General features: G+C 49.8%; 9 protein-coding genes across 10 annotated transcripts; 4 read left to right on the forward strand and 5 right to left on the reverse strand.

The window, feature by feature from the left end:
* Positions 1-189: 189 nt before the first annotated feature.
* FVEG_12644 (hypothetical protein) lies at positions 190-1,700 on the reverse strand. Of its 2 annotated transcripts, none has more exons than XM_018901994.1 (4): positions 1,595-1,700; positions 1,203-1,541; positions 827-1,047; positions 190-763 (listed from the first exon to the last, which is right to left on the reverse strand). In XM_018901994.1, the coding sequence occupies exons 1-4, from the start codon at positions 1,660-1,662 to the stop codon at positions 324-326; spliced, it is 1,068 nt and encodes a 355-aa protein (XP_018760617.1). In that variant the 5' UTR covers positions 1,663-1,700; the 3' UTR covers positions 190-323. The 2 variants fall into 2 exon arrangements, with proteins under 2 accessions (XP_018760617.1, XP_018760618.1); XM_018901995.1 differs by having other exon boundaries at positions 827-1,099; positions 1,595-1,681.
* Positions 1,701-2,641: 941 nt separating this feature from the next.
* Positions 2,642-4,087, forward strand: FVEG_12643 (hypothetical protein). The gene has a single exon (XM_018901993.1). The coding sequence runs from the start codon at positions 2,717-2,719 to the stop codon at positions 3,989-3,991; it is 1,275 nt and encodes a 424-aa protein (XP_018760616.1). The 5' UTR covers positions 2,642-2,716; the 3' UTR covers positions 3,992-4,087.
* A 403-nt stretch (positions 4,088-4,490) lies between these two features.
* On the reverse strand, positions 4,491-5,396 carry FVEG_12642 (hypothetical protein; the record flags this gene model as incomplete). Its single annotated transcript, XM_018901992.1, has 1 exon — positions 4,491-5,396. One exon carries the CDS (start codon positions 5,394-5,396, stop codon positions 4,491-4,493), a length of 906 nt encoding a protein of 301 aa, XP_018760615.1.
* Positions 5,397-6,287: 891 nt separating this feature from the next.
* Positions 6,288-7,973, forward strand: FVEG_12641 (hypothetical protein; the record flags this gene model as incomplete). The annotated part of the gene is made up of 1 exon (XM_018901991.1): positions 6,288-7,973. The coding sequence occupies one exon, from the start codon at positions 6,288-6,290 to the stop codon at positions 7,971-7,973; it is 1,686 nt and encodes a 561-aa protein (XP_018760614.1).
* A 471-nt stretch (positions 7,974-8,444) lies between these two features.
* Positions 8,445-10,035, reverse strand: FVEG_12640 (hypothetical protein; the record flags this gene model as incomplete). The annotated part of the gene is made up of 4 exons (XM_018901990.1): positions 8,445-8,538; positions 8,593-9,574; positions 9,628-9,678; positions 9,738-10,035. 4 exons carry the CDS (start codon positions 10,033-10,035, stop codon positions 8,445-8,447), a joined length of 1,425 nt encoding a protein of 474 aa, XP_018760613.1.
* A 1,206-nt stretch (positions 10,036-11,241) lies between these two features.
* FVEG_12639 (hypothetical protein) lies at positions 11,242-12,298 on the forward strand (the record flags this gene model as incomplete). Its single annotated transcript, XM_018901989.1, has 3 exons — positions 11,242-11,510; positions 11,557-11,762; positions 11,817-12,298. The coding sequence occupies 3 exons, from the start codon at positions 11,242-11,244 to the stop codon at positions 12,296-12,298; spliced, it is 957 nt and encodes a 318-aa protein (XP_018760612.1).
* A 737-nt stretch (positions 12,299-13,035) lies between these two features.
* Positions 13,036-14,285, forward strand: FVEG_12638 (alcohol dehydrogenase; the record flags this gene model as incomplete). Its single annotated transcript, XM_018901988.1, has 6 exons — positions 13,036-13,194; positions 13,246-13,324; positions 13,375-13,515; positions 13,572-13,685; positions 13,738-13,932; positions 13,990-14,285. The coding sequence occupies 6 exons, from the start codon at positions 13,036-13,038 to the stop codon at positions 14,283-14,285; spliced, it is 984 nt and encodes a 327-aa protein (XP_018760611.1).
* Positions 14,286-14,569: 284 nt separating this feature from the next.
* FVEG_17314 (hypothetical protein) lies at positions 14,570-14,845 on the reverse strand (the record flags this gene model as incomplete). The annotated part of the gene is made up of 1 exon (XM_018906571.1): positions 14,570-14,845. One exon carries the CDS (start codon positions 14,843-14,845, stop codon positions 14,570-14,572), a length of 276 nt encoding a protein of 91 aa, XP_018760610.1.
* A 30-nt stretch (positions 14,846-14,875) lies between these two features.
* Positions 14,876-15,595, reverse strand: FVEG_12637 (hypothetical protein; the record flags this gene model as incomplete). Its single annotated transcript, XM_018901987.1, has 1 exon — positions 14,876-15,595. One exon carries the CDS (start codon positions 15,593-15,595, stop codon positions 14,876-14,878), a length of 720 nt encoding a protein of 239 aa, XP_018760609.1.
* Positions 15,596-16,149: the final 554 nt, after the last annotated feature.

The following is a 16,149-nucleotide window of genomic DNA, read 5'->3' on the forward strand; positions in this document are numbered from 1 at the left end:
TGACACCATCTAACTCGGAGACCGAACCCGGGTATCCCGAACAAAAGTCAGCTTCCATTCCCTGAGCTCGCCTGGTGCTTAAAATAAGTAGGCTAATAGAGACTAGACCTCGGTCCTTTATTATACCATGATGTAGTCCTCTACGTTAATGATGAGGGGTTGATGTGTATGTAGAGTTAAATAGCTTTACACGTGAGTTCAAAGAATCGTAATGATTAATTTCATCTATTAAAAAACCAGTAGTAGCCAATCAGGTCATAAGTCCCTGTGCTACACCAACGTCATAAGCGTTCACACCTCATACAGCAGCCCAAAACCCGCACTTAATGTCCTCTGTATGCTCCATCATACCCAGCCGCAGCCCGATCATCAACCCTTCCATAATCAGCAGGCAACTCAACCAGATTCTGCGCATGCATCTCATGTGTCCTCTCGTCATGCAGCTCATATCTCGTCTCTTCATCAGGCTTTCCCACATCATTATCCTCCAATTGCTGCTGCGAAGACTTTCGCTTTTTCCCTCGAAGCACAAGAAAACCAACGAGTCCTAATGCTCCAAGCCCACCAATCACAGATCCAACCGCGATCCCAGCCTTGGCACCGGTGCTGAGGCCGGCTGTCGACGATGTTGTTGATGAGGTCGACGAGGAGGATTCGGAGGAGGATGTCGATGAGGACGCTGACTCAGAGGCTGATGAGGTTGTCGAATCGCTGGTCGAATCGCAGGAACCGAAGTCGCTTTGACATCCAGTACTACAGTAGTCTGAAAGCGCCGAGTTAGTTTCGTTGAACTGCGAGACGCTCGTCCTTTTGCGGGGTCACATACCTGAGGTCTTGCCACAGTATCCCTTTGCCGAACAGCAATCGCCAAACTCGCTGTCTAGGCAAGTAGCGTTGGTGTCTGAATTGGAGCCGCAGTTTCCATCAATGGATATAGCACCGAGGCTTGTTGACGCCGCCGCCGTCGAGGTCGAAGTCTTGTCAGATGTCGCGGTTGTCGTAGAGGAGTCGTCGCTCGATGAACAGCTACCGAACATACTTTGACACCTGTTGAGGTCAGTGTCAGCGAGGTCTAGAGCCGAGTTGAAGAAGCTAAGTTCTGCGATGCCGTCAGGAATGACGACATGCTCGCCTGGCGAGAAGCCCAAAGCAATGCCGCTCTTGTCGAAACAGTGTAAAATTAAACGGTAGATTGCACTTACCCAGCACCACAATAGGTTGCATTCTTGCCACAGTATCCCTTCTCAGAGCAGCAGTCGCCATACGAGCTGCCCTCACAAGTGATGTTGCTAGTCGACGTCGCACCACATGATCCCGACGTGCTTACAAGCTGTCCATCATCACTCGACGAGCAGCTACCAAAGGCCTCTTGACAGCCTTCCGAACAATAGGCGCTCGTCTTTCCGCAGAATCCTTTCTCAGAGCAGCAGTTACCGAAAGTAGAAGTGAGGCATGTCGCATTAGTCTCCGAATTAGAACCACAGTTACCGTCTTTACTCGTAGGATTCTTCGCGCGCGGTAGTAAAACGGGAGACGACGAGCTGGGACCGATTAGTCAGACAGAACTTTAAAGCAAGAGGTCCGTGTAGCTTACAATCCAAAGTTGAAGGAGGCTGAGGCTAGAGAAAGTATACAGAGAAAGTACACCACGGAGAGCTCCATGTCGCTGGTTTGGCTTAGGCAACGCAGAAGTAATTCCCACTCGGCGTCCTAGCAGGGCACAATGCCTTTATGTGGGCTCCCTCTTCGAAACGACCCTGGTAAATCCGCCGAGGTTAATTTGATAATCTCCCTGCTCCACCGAGTCCACTCCCCCCCAACCGAAAGCTTCATTTGCCCCATAGGGCTAGACAAAAGTACCTAACAATAGACTCTGCGCCCCCAAGAGAAGAGGCTGTGAACGGATCGGCCCGGCATGGCGCCTATTCATGTGCTCTTGTCTCCTGGAGCAAGCGGCTGGCTTCAAGCCGGTCACCTTTATCTGATAGCTAACTAGAAAGCCAAGCGATGCTGCAGCATGGAAAACTATACCCATTGCCTCTCTTTCTTGCCTTGTGAACTAAGTGAGCAATGGGTACATTTTTCAGCAAGGAAGACTCGTGTCAGCAACAAGATCATCCATGGTTTATCAACCAGGGTGTAAAAGACGCCTAGCTCTTCTCTGCCAACGCTCCGTTTTAGAATTCAGGAGAGGCCTACAGGAGACCAATTGCATCAAAAGCCGTTGTCTGGGATGTGCCCTGAAGGTTTGGCGTCTGCTTACTGTGGAGAAGGGATCGCTGTCGACCTCGTTCCCGCTACCAATCATAGCAGATGGTGTAGTGCAAGCTTTGGACCCCAAGCGCGAATTGACCGCTTTAAGCGCGACACGGTTGGTTCTTTAACGGAAGCGATCGCCTCAACGGCCGGGCTTAGACTTGCCAAAATAAACTCAGCAAGGGATGCCCTCAACTTAGGCCAGATTTGGCTAAATATTTCCGTCGATTAGGGTTCCCCCAAGTCCGACGGTTCTTTTGGTCCTACGGCACATGAAAATGGTTCGAAATCTTGGCGTCAGCGTTATTTTAGATGTGGAGATCGTTATTTATCAACAAGGCTTAGTGTTGAGACGGTTAAATGTCTCCAAAGAGACTAAGGAGAATGGGAGATATAATAGGCTCAAGAAGATCCGAGCCTTACACTCGGATTTTCCGTTCCTGTTCAAGTATCTTCGACCATGTTACATTCTTTCCCTCAAGTTGCCGGCTGCCTGGCCCTGGTTCTTGGACTTCTACCCAATATTGTCCTCGCCCAGTGCGGTCCTGACAACGATGGAGCTCGCTGCCCATTGAACGTCTGCTGTTCATCAGCCGGATACTGCGGAACATCATCCGTGTACTGTGGTGATGGTTGTCAATCAGGGTTCGGGAGCTGCTCTGTACCTACAGTTCCGTCTTGCTCCTCTGACGGTAAGACGGCCACCAACGGCCGTCGCGTGGGATACTGGCGCGTGCAGCAGGCTTGGGACCGATCTTGCGATGTTGTCCTTCCCTCCCAGATCCAGACCAATGGGTTGACTCATCTGATCTTGGCGTTTGCCGATTTCGACTCTAGCAGTTTCGCAGTGGGCGCTCAGAATTCTCAAGATGTCGAGTACTATAAGCAATTCACTGCTTTGCAGAGTGCTTCGCTGCAGACGTGGATTGCCATTGGTGGCGGCAGTTTCTCTACTGAGACTTGGTCTTCTATGGCGGCTTCATCTGAATCGCGATCTGCGTTCATCTCGTCTCTCAAGTCCTTCATGGAGACTTATTCATTCCAGGGTGTTGACCTTGATTGGGAATTTCCAGCGACAAGCGATGCAGCAAACCTGGTCACTCTCGTCCAGGAGCTGCGAGCCGCCTTTGGAAAGGATTATGGCATCTCAGCGGCGGTACCAGCGGACTGGGGTAGCATTCAGGGCTTCAACGCAGCCGGTATGGGCAAATATGTCGACTTCTTCAACTTTATGGCGTACGATTTACACGGCTGGGGGATTGATCAAGAACCAGCCAAGAACACTGTGACCTACCAAGCCAGCATAGTTGATATCGCCAACGATCTCATGCCGTTGTGGGCGAACCAAACCGATCCCTCGCTTATCAACCTCGGCATCCCCCTCTACGGCCGCGGGTATACCCTCTCCTCCTCTAGCTGCAAAGACGCTGGTTGTGCTGCGTCGGGCCCCAGCGAAGAGGGCTCTTGCGTTAAAGATCCCACAGGCGTCATGGTCCTAAGTGATATCAAAAAGGCCATAGCAGCTGAACAAGCCACTGTCGACCTTGACAGCGAGGCTATGCAGAAGGTTGCAACTTGGGGAGGTGATCAGTGGATAGGTTATGACGACGCCGATACGTTGGCACTAAAGATGACATGGGCTGATGGACTGTGCTTGGGTGGTGCTGTATTCTGGGCGCTTGATAACAATGGCGGTGCATGGGGTGCTAAAGGTAAGAGTCCGTGCAAGGCTTAAGGACCAGTAGCATACCAAGGTCTTCAGAACATCTTTTTTACTATCGTAATCCCGAGAATGTAATACTATATGCTGCTTCCGCAGCAGTGTGTGAAAGTTACTTATAAAGATCGTTCTTCGTCGTCAGATACCAGACATTTTATGATTGCCCGAGATGGGGTGATAAGTATCTGAACTAAAGTTTTCTTGTCTTTTCACCGTGGGTAACAGAATGGAACTCTAATGCAAAGTAAACATGCTGAGCAGGTAAAGTCTGGGTCACATGCGATAAGGCCTGACGTCAGGATATCCGCCCTTGTTGGGGATCGTTCATTTTTCAGTTCGCGAGTAACAAAGGCTAGCCCAAGTTTTTTAATGATTACCTGTTGAAAGATGACAAGAAGAGGGCTCTTTATTCCAGATCAGCTTTGTAGCTGTTCCTAGCACTCAAGGAAGGGTTTCACAAAGATTATGTCAGACGTAGATATGAGCTCATCAATTGCCCAATAAAGTATTCGACTCAGACTAGCTTCCATTTACTCGACTCCTTCAACCACGATGCAAAGTCCTGGAGGTCAGGTTCCTGTGCCTTCAAGCTCTGTATATCTGCCTTCCAGCCCGCATCTCTAAACCACTCAAAGCTCTTCGACGCATCTTTGACCATCCATAGCACAGGATATGCTACAACCTTGTATGTCTGAGGGAGCTCCTCTCCAAGCACTTCTCTAAAGACCTCTTGTAACTCCAAGAAGCTCAACTCATCACCGGCCAGTGCTATTGCCTTCCCCGTCCAAGCAACTGGGTTCAAAAGCGCTTTTGCTGCAAACACCCCAATGTCATGGGTGCTAATCAGCTGCATCTTTCGATCCTTTGGCATTCCTTCTGCCCAAAGGGACGCCATCATCTGACCGAAGAAGCCAGGGTTGTAGCTGTCCATAAAGCCAGTTGGCCTCAAGATAGTCCACTGTTTGTTGCTCTCCTTGCATAATTTGCGTAGTCGGAGCTCAATGCGGTGCTTGGCGGCAAAGTGAGGAATATCAGTTGGCTGCGACCAGCTAACCTCGTCGCCACCACGATCAACGCTGGAGAAGACGATATGATGTACTGACCGGTGCGATGTGGCTGCTTCAATAAGAGGCAGCGCCTGTGCTTCGTCATTTGGCGGGACTGTGACGATAAAGATTGATGCGATATTTGGGTGTAGTTGGAAGATGGGTCGCGGCAATTGAGTATCACCTTGCACAAGGGCAATAGATGGGTACTCTGTTTGAAGCGCTTGAGACTTTTGGGACGTGATTGACCTCGTCAAAGCAAGGATTTTGATGTCTTCATGTTCTCGAGAGTTCTTGAATGCCCTGAATAAGGCGTCGACGGTGACCTTGCCTTGTTGGCCAGTAGCCCCAACAATTAGAATATTCCGTGTCATCTTTGCAGGTGGTCGTTGTGAGCGGAAAGCTTCGTTCTTACGAATTGTGATGTTTTTCGTTCATCGATTTGCGACAAGGCTGATGTATCAGCGGCGGAGACTTTTCAGAGGCTTTCTGCTTCGCTGACAAACAGGCGCAGCAGTAGATCAACATCCTACGTAGTTAACAAGAAGAAGTCAAGTTGATGATCTGCGAAGGGCTAAATTTGAGTCACTCCCATTCCTATTACGAGTAGTTATAGTCCATGCATAAATAATTTTTATACTACAACCCTCCTGATGAATGCTGGTCACATACTTTTGAACGGTATAATCCTTTGATAAGCTGCTACGGCATATTCGAATCTCAAAATCAATGTCTTTGGAATGCTTTCTGCAGTGCTTCTGTGTCTCTGTTCTATGAGACACTGATTCGAACAGATAGTCAATTGTAGAGCGTATGCATGTTTATTTTGGTTTCATTACTGGTATCCTTGCACTTGGTAACGCGCTCCAGTGGTGGTGATCAAGGAGAAGATAAACATGAAGCTCATCTCGCTATTTTAATGGCTGGCAACAGTTTTGATTCATCTTTGGTTTTATAGTATCTGCCTTCTATCGCGATTTTTATGGTGTTTTTATGACTTATCGAACGCGTCGTTCGAAATATGACGTAGACTACCCTGAAGGCGGCGAGCAGTGGTAACTGGTTCAATGAACTGATCCTGGCAATCAAGCGCCGGGGAAGTCTCCGTTTGCTACCCGATCTCATCGGAACCTTCGCGTATCCGTCGGGTAACGGAGAGTGGAGCACGTGTCAGCTCACGCTTTTTGAAGTAGTGCTCATACTGCAAGAGAGTATGTACCGACTGAGCAATACGGATCGTAATTCTTTTGCATAATTTCAGTACAATGGGTGTTCAATCCACAGCTAATCTCCCCAAAGAGACTGTATCGCATCTAGATACTGCCCCTACTCCAAAACCAGGGGTTCTTTTGCAAGTCAGAGCAGGAAGAATCAAGAAAGGCGCCCTAGGAGGTGAAATCACCTCTGCTATCTACAAACAGCAACATGACGGACCGGTATTCTGCAGCGCAACTGGTGTTCTGGGCGACGAACACGCTTCCAGCGGACACGGTGGCACGGAGCGCGCGGTGCATCAGTACAACCCAGATCATTACCCAGACTGGCGAGCCGAGAACCCACCAGAGCCAGATCTGTACGATGTCGGAGCATACGGCGAGAACCTTGTCACGACCAACATGAGTGATGAGAATGTATGTATTGGCGACATATACAAACTCGGCGACGACGTTCTTCTCGAAGTAAGTGAACCACGACATCCATGCTTTAAACTCAACTCCCGATTTAAATGGCCGCGAGCCCTCAAACGAACGATACGAACAGGACGAGCAGGGTGGAACATGCGTGTCTTGAAGACAGGCAATATCTGCAAGGGAGACACAATCTCTCTGCTAGAGAGACCATATCCCAAGTGGTCTGTGTTGAACGTTCAGCGTGTCATCAGAGCAAGGAATGTCTCACTCAATCTGCTGGCGGAATGCACACAGCTTCCCATGACAGACCTCTTTTTGGACATTGCAAAAGAGAGATTGAGGAGTGCTCCAAAGACATATACGCTGGTCGACGCTCATCTCGTCGCTCAGCGCGTCAGGAAGCTCACATTCGCCTTGAAAGAGCCTTTGACCATTGTCAACCCCGCGTTCGACCCTTATGCCTTTGCACAGGTCACATTCGGACGTGAGACAAAATTTGAGCGCTCTTACTCGATTGTCGATGGTGATATATACAAGTTCAGCCTAGGCGTGTCACTCGATCGGCAATCACGAGGAGGTTCAGCTTATCTACACAACGAGTTGAAGATCGGCGACCAGATTGAAATGTCTCCTGGATCAAACCCTGGTGCAATGGAAAACGATGCAAAGTGCGACGAGAGTCTCACACGAGTTCTGATCGTCGGAGGGATTGGAATAACGGCCTTTTTGCCCTCGATGCGCGACTGGGAGAGCAAAGGCCTGCCATACCATCTGCATTATGCCATTCGAAGTCTTGAAGAGGCCGCCTTTCTCGACCAACTTCCCAAAGACAAGACCACTTTGTACATCCGATCAGAGGGTCAACGACTCGATATTAGTGGTGCCATACCAAAGCCCAACCATGATGGGGCATACAACGCGCGTATATTCTCATGCGGACCCTCAGGCATGATGAAGGAATGCGAGACCGTTGCCAAGGAACTTGGATACCCAGACCACATGCTTCATTTCGAAGATTTCGGTAGCGGTGGCGGCGGTGATCTGGGAGAGCCCTTCGAAGTTGAAGTCGATGAGCCAGACTCCAACAGACACGAAACGATGACGGTTCCTCCAAACAAGACGCTGCTAGACGTTCTCAATGACGCGGGCTTTGACGTATTGTACTCTTGTAAGTCTGGGGCTTGTGGTGCTTGTAAAGTGGAGTTATGCGAGGGAAAGGTTGACTATAAGAGTACGGCGCTGCTTGGGAAAGAGAAGGGGAAAGCATTACAGGCTTGTGTCGATCGTGGTATAGGGAGGCTCAGGATAGAAATAGATTAGATCATGAAGCAAATTCTGTCGAACAGCCGTATTTTGAAGTTTGAAGGTGACCTTCTTTACTGATCTTGATACTGTGCATGATGCTTCCGGCTGTCATTCAATGGCGTAGCTGTAGAGATTCATCGATTGCGTTAAGTTATAACTTTTTAGACAGGGGCGCTGCGTGAGACTACATTACGGAATGGTGACCTTGATGTCACATGCGAGACGACCAGAACCATGGGCGAAAACAAGAAAGCCAGCCTATGGGCGATTAGCCAGGCTATAGAGAGTACATATGAAGTTGATGGATTAAATTAGCAAATGATGACTATGTGTAAGCGACTCGTTACATGCAACAAGATGCACAGGTGAACCCCTATGCCAATCTTTTATCCGTCGTCCATCTGTCTTCACAGCACCAGATAGCCACCAAGAACACGACAAACATCCAATAATAACTCAGCCCGTGATCATTGCTTTCAAGCTCTCTTACTGCACGAAACCCGAATTGTCCGCACAGTCAAAGACCTTGGCAATCGCCCCAGTATTGAATGCCTCTTTGATCAAAACGGCAACAGAATAACTGAAATGCTTGGTCAGTATACCACATGGAGATGGAAGATAGGTGAGTACTTACGTGCCAGCCACGATCATATAAAAGCCAAGAATCATAATGAGTATATGCAAGCCATACTTGATCTTCTGACCCAGCGTGCCAGTCTTGTAGCTCTTGAAGTCATACATCCAAAGCAGCGCGGGGAATACTAAGCTGAATGGCGCAAAGCAAAGAGAACCGGCCAAGCCGAGAAGATAGTTCAAGATGGGCACCGCCTCTGCCACGATGAAGGCTGCAGTTCCCAGTGCGAGGTTGATGCCGAGCCAAGTGCCCCAGTGAGTGAAGGTATTGGCCTGAAGGTGCTCAGAATCTCGCAATATGCGGACAAAAGCATATTTGGCAGCGACATGCTGATAGATACCAACGCCAAGAATAAGTCCAGGTAGAGAGACTCCGTAGGCGACCTTCTTGATGAGAGGGCCGGCGCTGCCAAAAGCGGGCGTCGAGATCCAAGTTCCGCACCACCTGTAGATAACAAGGCTGAAAGAGAGATACATGGCACCGACAATAAAACCGGCCACAAGGCAAGCCTTGCGGTAGTCATGCGGCCTCTTCATCTCAGAGATGACAGGCAAGAACATAGAAGAGCCACAGGTGCTGATGAAGATGTTCGTGGCGTTGATCATACCAACAACAAAGCTAGGATATGCAATTGGTGCCCAGCCAAGTTCAAAGTCGCCGGTCTTAGGAGCGGCAGCTGGTCTGTCGACCTGCGTTACAGCGACGACGAAGATGAACACTCCAAGGACGAAAGTGATGAAGCCGAACCAGGTCAGCCAGCCCAAACGAGCAAATGTACGTATCGAAGAGAAGAGTGTGATGAGGATGGCGGAGACGAGGGCAAACATGACAGTGCATGTACCGTGATCTGATAGTGCATTGAGACCGATAGCCGATGTGACTATGCCGCCTGCAGATATGAGAACTTGGGCGACAATGATCTGGACACCAACCAGCTCACGACCCCAGCGACCCCAGATGAGGCCCATCATATCAGCTAGTGCTAGGAGATATAAGCGACTGTTTCAGGCTTGGGCCGGAATTGTGGCTGCTTACTGTGACATTCGGTATGGTTGTGCTTGAAATCGCCAAGAACAAGGGCAGTGTCTAAACGGAAAAAAGGAATTAGCATCAAGCTCAAGGGGCTTCAAGAACACGCCACTTACAAACATTGAGTGAAGTATATCCAACGATACACAGAGATCCCCCCACGGAGCCCAGCGCACCAAGAGCTCCAGGGATAGCAAGGATACTCATCGCAAAGTTGATCTTGAGAAAGACCACAGTGGCTCGCTGCCAACTGACGGTTCTGAACTCAACGCCATCGACGTTCTCCTGGAAGACCTCCCGAGACTCCCCCTTCTCGGTGTCAGAGCCGGCGGCGTCTCCATGGAGGGGGACGATCTTCTCGTCTTTGGAGGAAGGTGTGTATTGTTCCATGGAAGAGATTGTTGGAGATGCCATTGTTGGGAAGATGGAGCGCAGCTTGGAGATGATGGGATGAAGAACGTGAATAGTGGTATTTATACCTTACCAGGCTAGGGATCCAGTGCATGGGCTGTTTCAATCCTGGGGTAAAGCGGGGGGTGATCTGAGCTCTGTAGCTGGTGTGGCTGATAGACACAGTAGTTCCAGCCTAGCGAGGCTCGACTGGTCGGATATGGCACTGACTCGGTTACGGGTTACGCATGTAAGTAGCCTGCACCGTGTCAGCGAGGAAAGGCCCATCTCCCCGATATCTCATCTCCCGGCAACTCCTCCACAGCTGGGAGGTCTTGTATCCAAGGTAAGCTATTGTTTTCTTTTCTTTTGGTTTGATATCGCGATAAGCATGAATTGTAACGATGCGTTACAGCGTACAGTAGATCCGCTACTGTCTCCATCTATGATATCTCGGGATATCCGAACACGAACCCGGTATCTGGTCCGTGAGGCTCGGTTAGATGGACCCAGAAGCTCTCCTAGACAAGGCGTCGCCGAGGCTTCAAACTATGAGCATAAAACTCCACAGATTGCAAGTGAACCAAGATGTCAGGGTTTTGGTGCTTTGAGGAGATAGCAGAGGCTTCCGGCGTCTTAAGCTGCTTAGAGAATACCTTACCAAACTCGTTGACTAGACACTTAAGTTTTTTTCTTCCTGGTAGGCAGTACAACAGTCGGTAAAAGCCAGTCTCATTCACTGTTCACCGACTAGGTGGCAGTGGATCACCAGCGTCGACAGCCTTGTCGTAGTGTCGAACGACTAATAAATGTACACAAGACACCAACCAGTATCTAAACGAGACTGCTCCCTTCTCCACATCGCTTGTGCAGCGACCATGTCGCCAAGTAACGGCCCAGCCTGCACCCTTAGACTCCTTACACTCCCCTAGACGAGAATCTGAACCTTATCAAGATAAGTAGGGCCCATCTCCTTTAGCGCATGTCGCGGGTGCGGGGAAGGCTCCACGTAAAGGGCATGGAAGTGTAGAGATACCGGGGAAGTGGGGAACCTCCGGCAATTTGATCGAACCTCTAGACCCAAACCCTTGGAATCCAATGCTGCCGCGCTCAGCCGAAAAGGATGAAAGAACTTATAGTGTCAAGTCTCTTTGGTGTTTTGAGGTGTCAGCACGCATCGCTGGTCAGTATACATCCCTCATAGCCTCTTTCATTGGTCATTCAGTAGCCATGGTTAGTCTCGATCCCATCAACGCCAAGTTCGCAGCCGCAATCGATGGCCTGCCTGCTCCTCATCAATTGGGAGGCCCAGGCAAGGCATTTGAGAATCTGGAGGAATTGCAGCGCCATGAACCAGCGAATGATATTGCCACGCAGGTGATCAAGGTCGAGGGCAAGTATGGCCCGACATCTGTGACGCTGTTTAGATCAAAGGCTTTGGTTGACAAGCCACTTCCAATGATCTTCTACACCCATGGTGGCGGCTGGGTCATGGGGAGGTAAGCATGACTCCTCGCTTCTCTACATCAAGCTGATGTGCGAAAGTGCCAAATCCTTTGCCGTGCTAGTCGAGGACTTGGCCCGGCGAACTGGAGCTGCTGTCATCTTTCCGGACTACACGCTTGCACCGCATCAAACGTTTCCATTCCCGTTTGAGCAGAGCTATGAAGTTCTCGAGTACATGATTCGTCATGGAAAAGAGTATAACCTCCTGGTCAAGACTATTGCTCTGGCTGGTGATAGTGTCGGAGGTATGTTTTGTATATAACATAAGCCCGTTTCAAACAAGTGCTGATCATCTGTAGGACACATGGCCATTGCAATGATGCAAATGTCGTTGCAAAGACAACTGCCCGCCACAATCAGTCAGATAGTTCTCTGGGCTCCTGTGACCGTTACCCACAAGAAGTATCCATCTTACACCACGTTCAAGGACGGGCCTTTCCTACCAGAAGCCACAATGGACTGGATGATCGACACCTTCATACCAAGCAAGAGTGACAGAGAGACAGCACTGGCTTCTCCTCTAACACACCTCCCAGACGATGTCTTGTCTAAGTTCCCTCCAACCATTATCTTTCTGTCGACTGTTGACCCCCTAGTTGACGAGGGCGTCGCATTCGGTCAGCGGCTACAGGGGCTTGGGGTTGACGCATCTGTCATCAAGGCCGAAGGGCAGATGCACGCCTTCTGTCTTGTGACGGCGTTGCGGGATGGCCCAACAGCTCAGGCAGTGTTGGAATTAGCGGCGTTGAGGCTACGAAAGATATTTCCAGATTCAGCATAAATGACTTGTATCAGACTCTTGGGCAAGGGTATATAGAGAGACTTATAGAGCTACAATGCGACATCCTGACACAACGATACTTGTTTCACGAATTACTGAGTCTCCTCATAAACTTATAGACCTACTCTTCGTGATTCCTTTCCAGTGACTGAAGTGAGCTTACAAGAGTTCTAGTGGACATGCAGACATGAGTTTTATCTTCATATTGATGTTCATAGAGACAAGGCAAGATTACAATTCGGAAACAGATTGAATTGTTCAGCCGAAAGATGCGCTATCGACCAGTACCCTTGACAAACTCGGATCGCCTGGCGAAGATGATATTGCAGAACCTCTCGTCTTACCTTGAAGAGAACACCATATGCGACGTCACCTCGCTTAGTTATCAATGTTGCTGATACCCCAGATACGGCAAATCCCATCTGCTCACGACGATGGGTCCTCGACGGGTCGTGCTTTAGCGTCAGATAAGGCATCCCGCCAAACCCGATCGCTCCCCGAAACGAGTTGATCCCGGTGCGTGCCAAAACAAAACACTGTATCAGCACTCATTACGTCGCGTAATCGGAATGACAACCCCGGCCATCCCCATCGTTTCTTATAGTCTTCAAAACCCTTATTCCTTTTGTAGCAAGAGTCCAACGTCGTCATATGGTACTGCCGCTTACCACCCAAATCCCTACCATTAGTTCACACTACAGGCACCACGACCCCCCCGCAATCAAGCAGCCCCCAAAATGGTCAAGTCAATGCGCTTCCGAGACTTGGAGGTCCCTACTCCGGGCTTTGGTGCCATGGGCATCAGTTTCGCGCTCGGTAACGATCTCAGCTACGAAGAGGCCGAGCCTGTATTGCTCAAAGCATTGGAACAGGGTTGTACATTCTGGGACACCGCTGTACGTCTTGTTAGCCACTTTGGCAGCTGTCTGCTAACTGATCACCTCTAGGTTTCTTATGGCCCGGGAAAGAATGAGAAGATTCTTGGCGACTTTATTAGAAAATACAACTGCCGCGATAAGCTTTTCAGTAGGCTTTTGACTCTCACGCATCGATGTGTTCTCACTAACCACCAACAGTTGCGTCAAAGTGTGGCATTGCTGCTTTCGAGGACGGATCCGTGACCAACTCGGCTGAGCATATCAAGACATACATCGAGGGAACAATCGAAAGACTAGGCTTCACCCCCGACTTATACTACATCCACCGCATGGATCCGAGTCAGCAACCCTCCTCGAGGTCAACTAGCCGAATACACGCTGACACAAGCCTCCAGACACACCACTTGAAGAATCCATCCCTGCTCTCGATTCCCTTCGCAAACAAGGCAAAACAAAGTACATTGGCTTATCCGAATGCTCTGCCGAGACACTGAGAAAGGCAAACTCAAGTAGGTATCCGATTTAATCTATATGAGCGCTCACCAAAGCTAACAGACCCAGTCGCCAGGATCGACGCCGTCCAAGCAGAGTATTCCGCTTTCGAAACGATCCACGAGACCGACGGTCTAATCGACACAGCCCGTGAGCTCGACATCGAGTTTATAGCCTATGGCCCTCTCGGCCACGGATGGCTCGTGGAAGACTTTCCCTACCAGACGCCCGAAGACTTTGCTCCCGAAGACTACAGACGCCAGAGTCAGTCCCTCCAACCCCCTAATCACCAATACCTACCTGCTGACATACATTGTACAGTTCCCAAGTGGCAAGGCGAGAACTTTTATGCCAACAAGAGAATCGCCGATGGCTTCCGGGAACTAGCCAAGCGCAAGAAGTGTACCTTGCCTCAGGTTGCTCTTGCGTGGGTGGCCGCCCAGGGCCTGATCTCTATCCCGGGTACGACGAAGCCGGAGCGTTTGGTCGAGAACTTTACATCGAGGGATATAGAGCTCACGGAGGAGGAGATCAAGGATATGAGGAAACTTGTTGATGTTCTGAAGCCGCAGGGAGATCGGTATAACGAAGTCGCGATGAGGAGCATAGGTAAATAGATAGTGTACCTGCCAACATATACTATCGGAGTATACCAAGTGCTCTGCTGGTTTGAGATTATGATCGAATACGCATCGAAGCGAGGTGGTATTGTTTGTGTGAAAAGGAGGAATAATTGCTGGCATCAAACTATTACGAACAACATTAACTAAGACCTATAACTCAAATACCACTGGATTGTCATGTTTCAACTTGCGCCATGTCCAACAGTCCTTCGCATAATAGCAGTGCATCCGCCTCTGCGCACCAGGAATGATATCGATTCGAACGTAACCAGCTTTCATCATAACGGTAGACTATGAAGTTCTGCTTTCTTTCCCTCCTCCTTGTGCTCGAGATGTACAATCGACAGGATCTTAGAACCAGGCCCTGTCGACTCGTGCACCTCATGAGATCCCGTAACATGTGCATGCTGTCCTTTATCATCCATCTCATCCACTGGCGTAAACTCCCCACAGAATCCCCACCGCGTTGCCTCCTTCCAACCTCTCGCCATCCAGTCATTAGCCTTCTTGGGATACAACTCCACAGTCTCGCCCAGCGTCATATCATGAGCCATGACGGGAAATATATTATCATAAGCATCCGCCTAAATCAACTTGTCGATACTCTGCTTTGCCTCCGCAGCTTCAAGATGCCAACCCGGCTCAGTCGTCGGGTCAAAGAACGGTCTCTCTGGGTCCTTCCAAGGATGGATGTTGAGGAAAAGTCGCCCAGGGCAAGCGGAGAGGGTCCGACCGAGAGGGTTTGGGGACATCATCTCTGGGAGGGGCGTGTATGGTGATGGTCTGAACTCGCCGCAGTGATGCGCAATGTCGCCGCCCAGAAGCATGAACGAAGGGGGGTCGGCAGTTGTGCGAGCCAGAGCAGACATGTGTCCGACCGCGTGGCCTGGGGAACTCAAGAGATAAAAGCTTCCATCGCCGTAAAAGTCATACGCGTCAAATTTGCCTATTTTCAGACCCTTGTCTCCTTTGAAGTCGATCTCTATTAACTCACGACCTTCCCAAGCTGTTTCATTGACATGTGAGTCCCTGACGGTGGGATAAGCAGGTATAATATTGCTCTTGAACCCTGGACCAACAATGAGGTCCGTTGTGCCCGGGAAGGTCTGTGGATCACCAGCATGGTCAAAATGCCAATGCGACCAAATGACAGCCCCAACGTCATCTAGGCTCTGTCCATTTTCTTGCAGAAGCGAGGCAACGTCTGTTTGCACCTCAATCTTGCACCCACTCCCCTTGATACCAGCGACAAACGTCTCTGGGAGATTCTCCCAGTCCTTTCGCACGCCGAGGTCGAATACCATGATATCATATTTCGTGTTGGAGCCAGGGTGTTTGATGAGGAAGGCGTATGATACGACGTTGATGGTATCGAAGCGAGGTACGAGAGGTCCACAAAGGTCGATGCGGGGAACCCGCTCATGAAGCTCGTCGTGTCGATGATGTAGACTTCGACGGTGTTTGGAGAGTTGTGTATATCAACTGGTGGGGGTAAACGGCAGGGTGTCATGTTTGCGTTTAAACAGCAATCAAACTCTTGGTATGCCTGGAAGAATTGTTTGTAAAAAGTGACAGTTCGTTTGAGAGCCTAAATTGTTTCAATTCTGCCCCTTGAGCATTGTTCTCTTAACTTATTCAGGTGGCAGCGTTGATGGATTATCCGGGTAAGAAGCCGAAGTCGGCACACTTATCTCTACCACCATTGTTCGCGTCGGTTTCCAGCGATGGGTCAACTATTTGCGGGGTAAAGAAGCTATGCATGCAGCCCACTAGGTCTCCTTGATCCGCTTAGTCGGTAGTTTCATAGGGGTCTGCATCGGGTGCACTGGCCCGATATCCATGTGCTGGTATCTCTTGG

The sequence above is a fragment of the Fusarium verticillioides genome, chromosome 3, assembly GCF_000149555.1.
Source record: "Fusarium verticillioides 7600 chromosome 3, whole genome shotgun sequence".
NCBI lineage: Eukaryota > Fungi > Ascomycota > Sordariomycetes > Hypocreales > Nectriaceae > Fusarium > Fusarium verticillioides.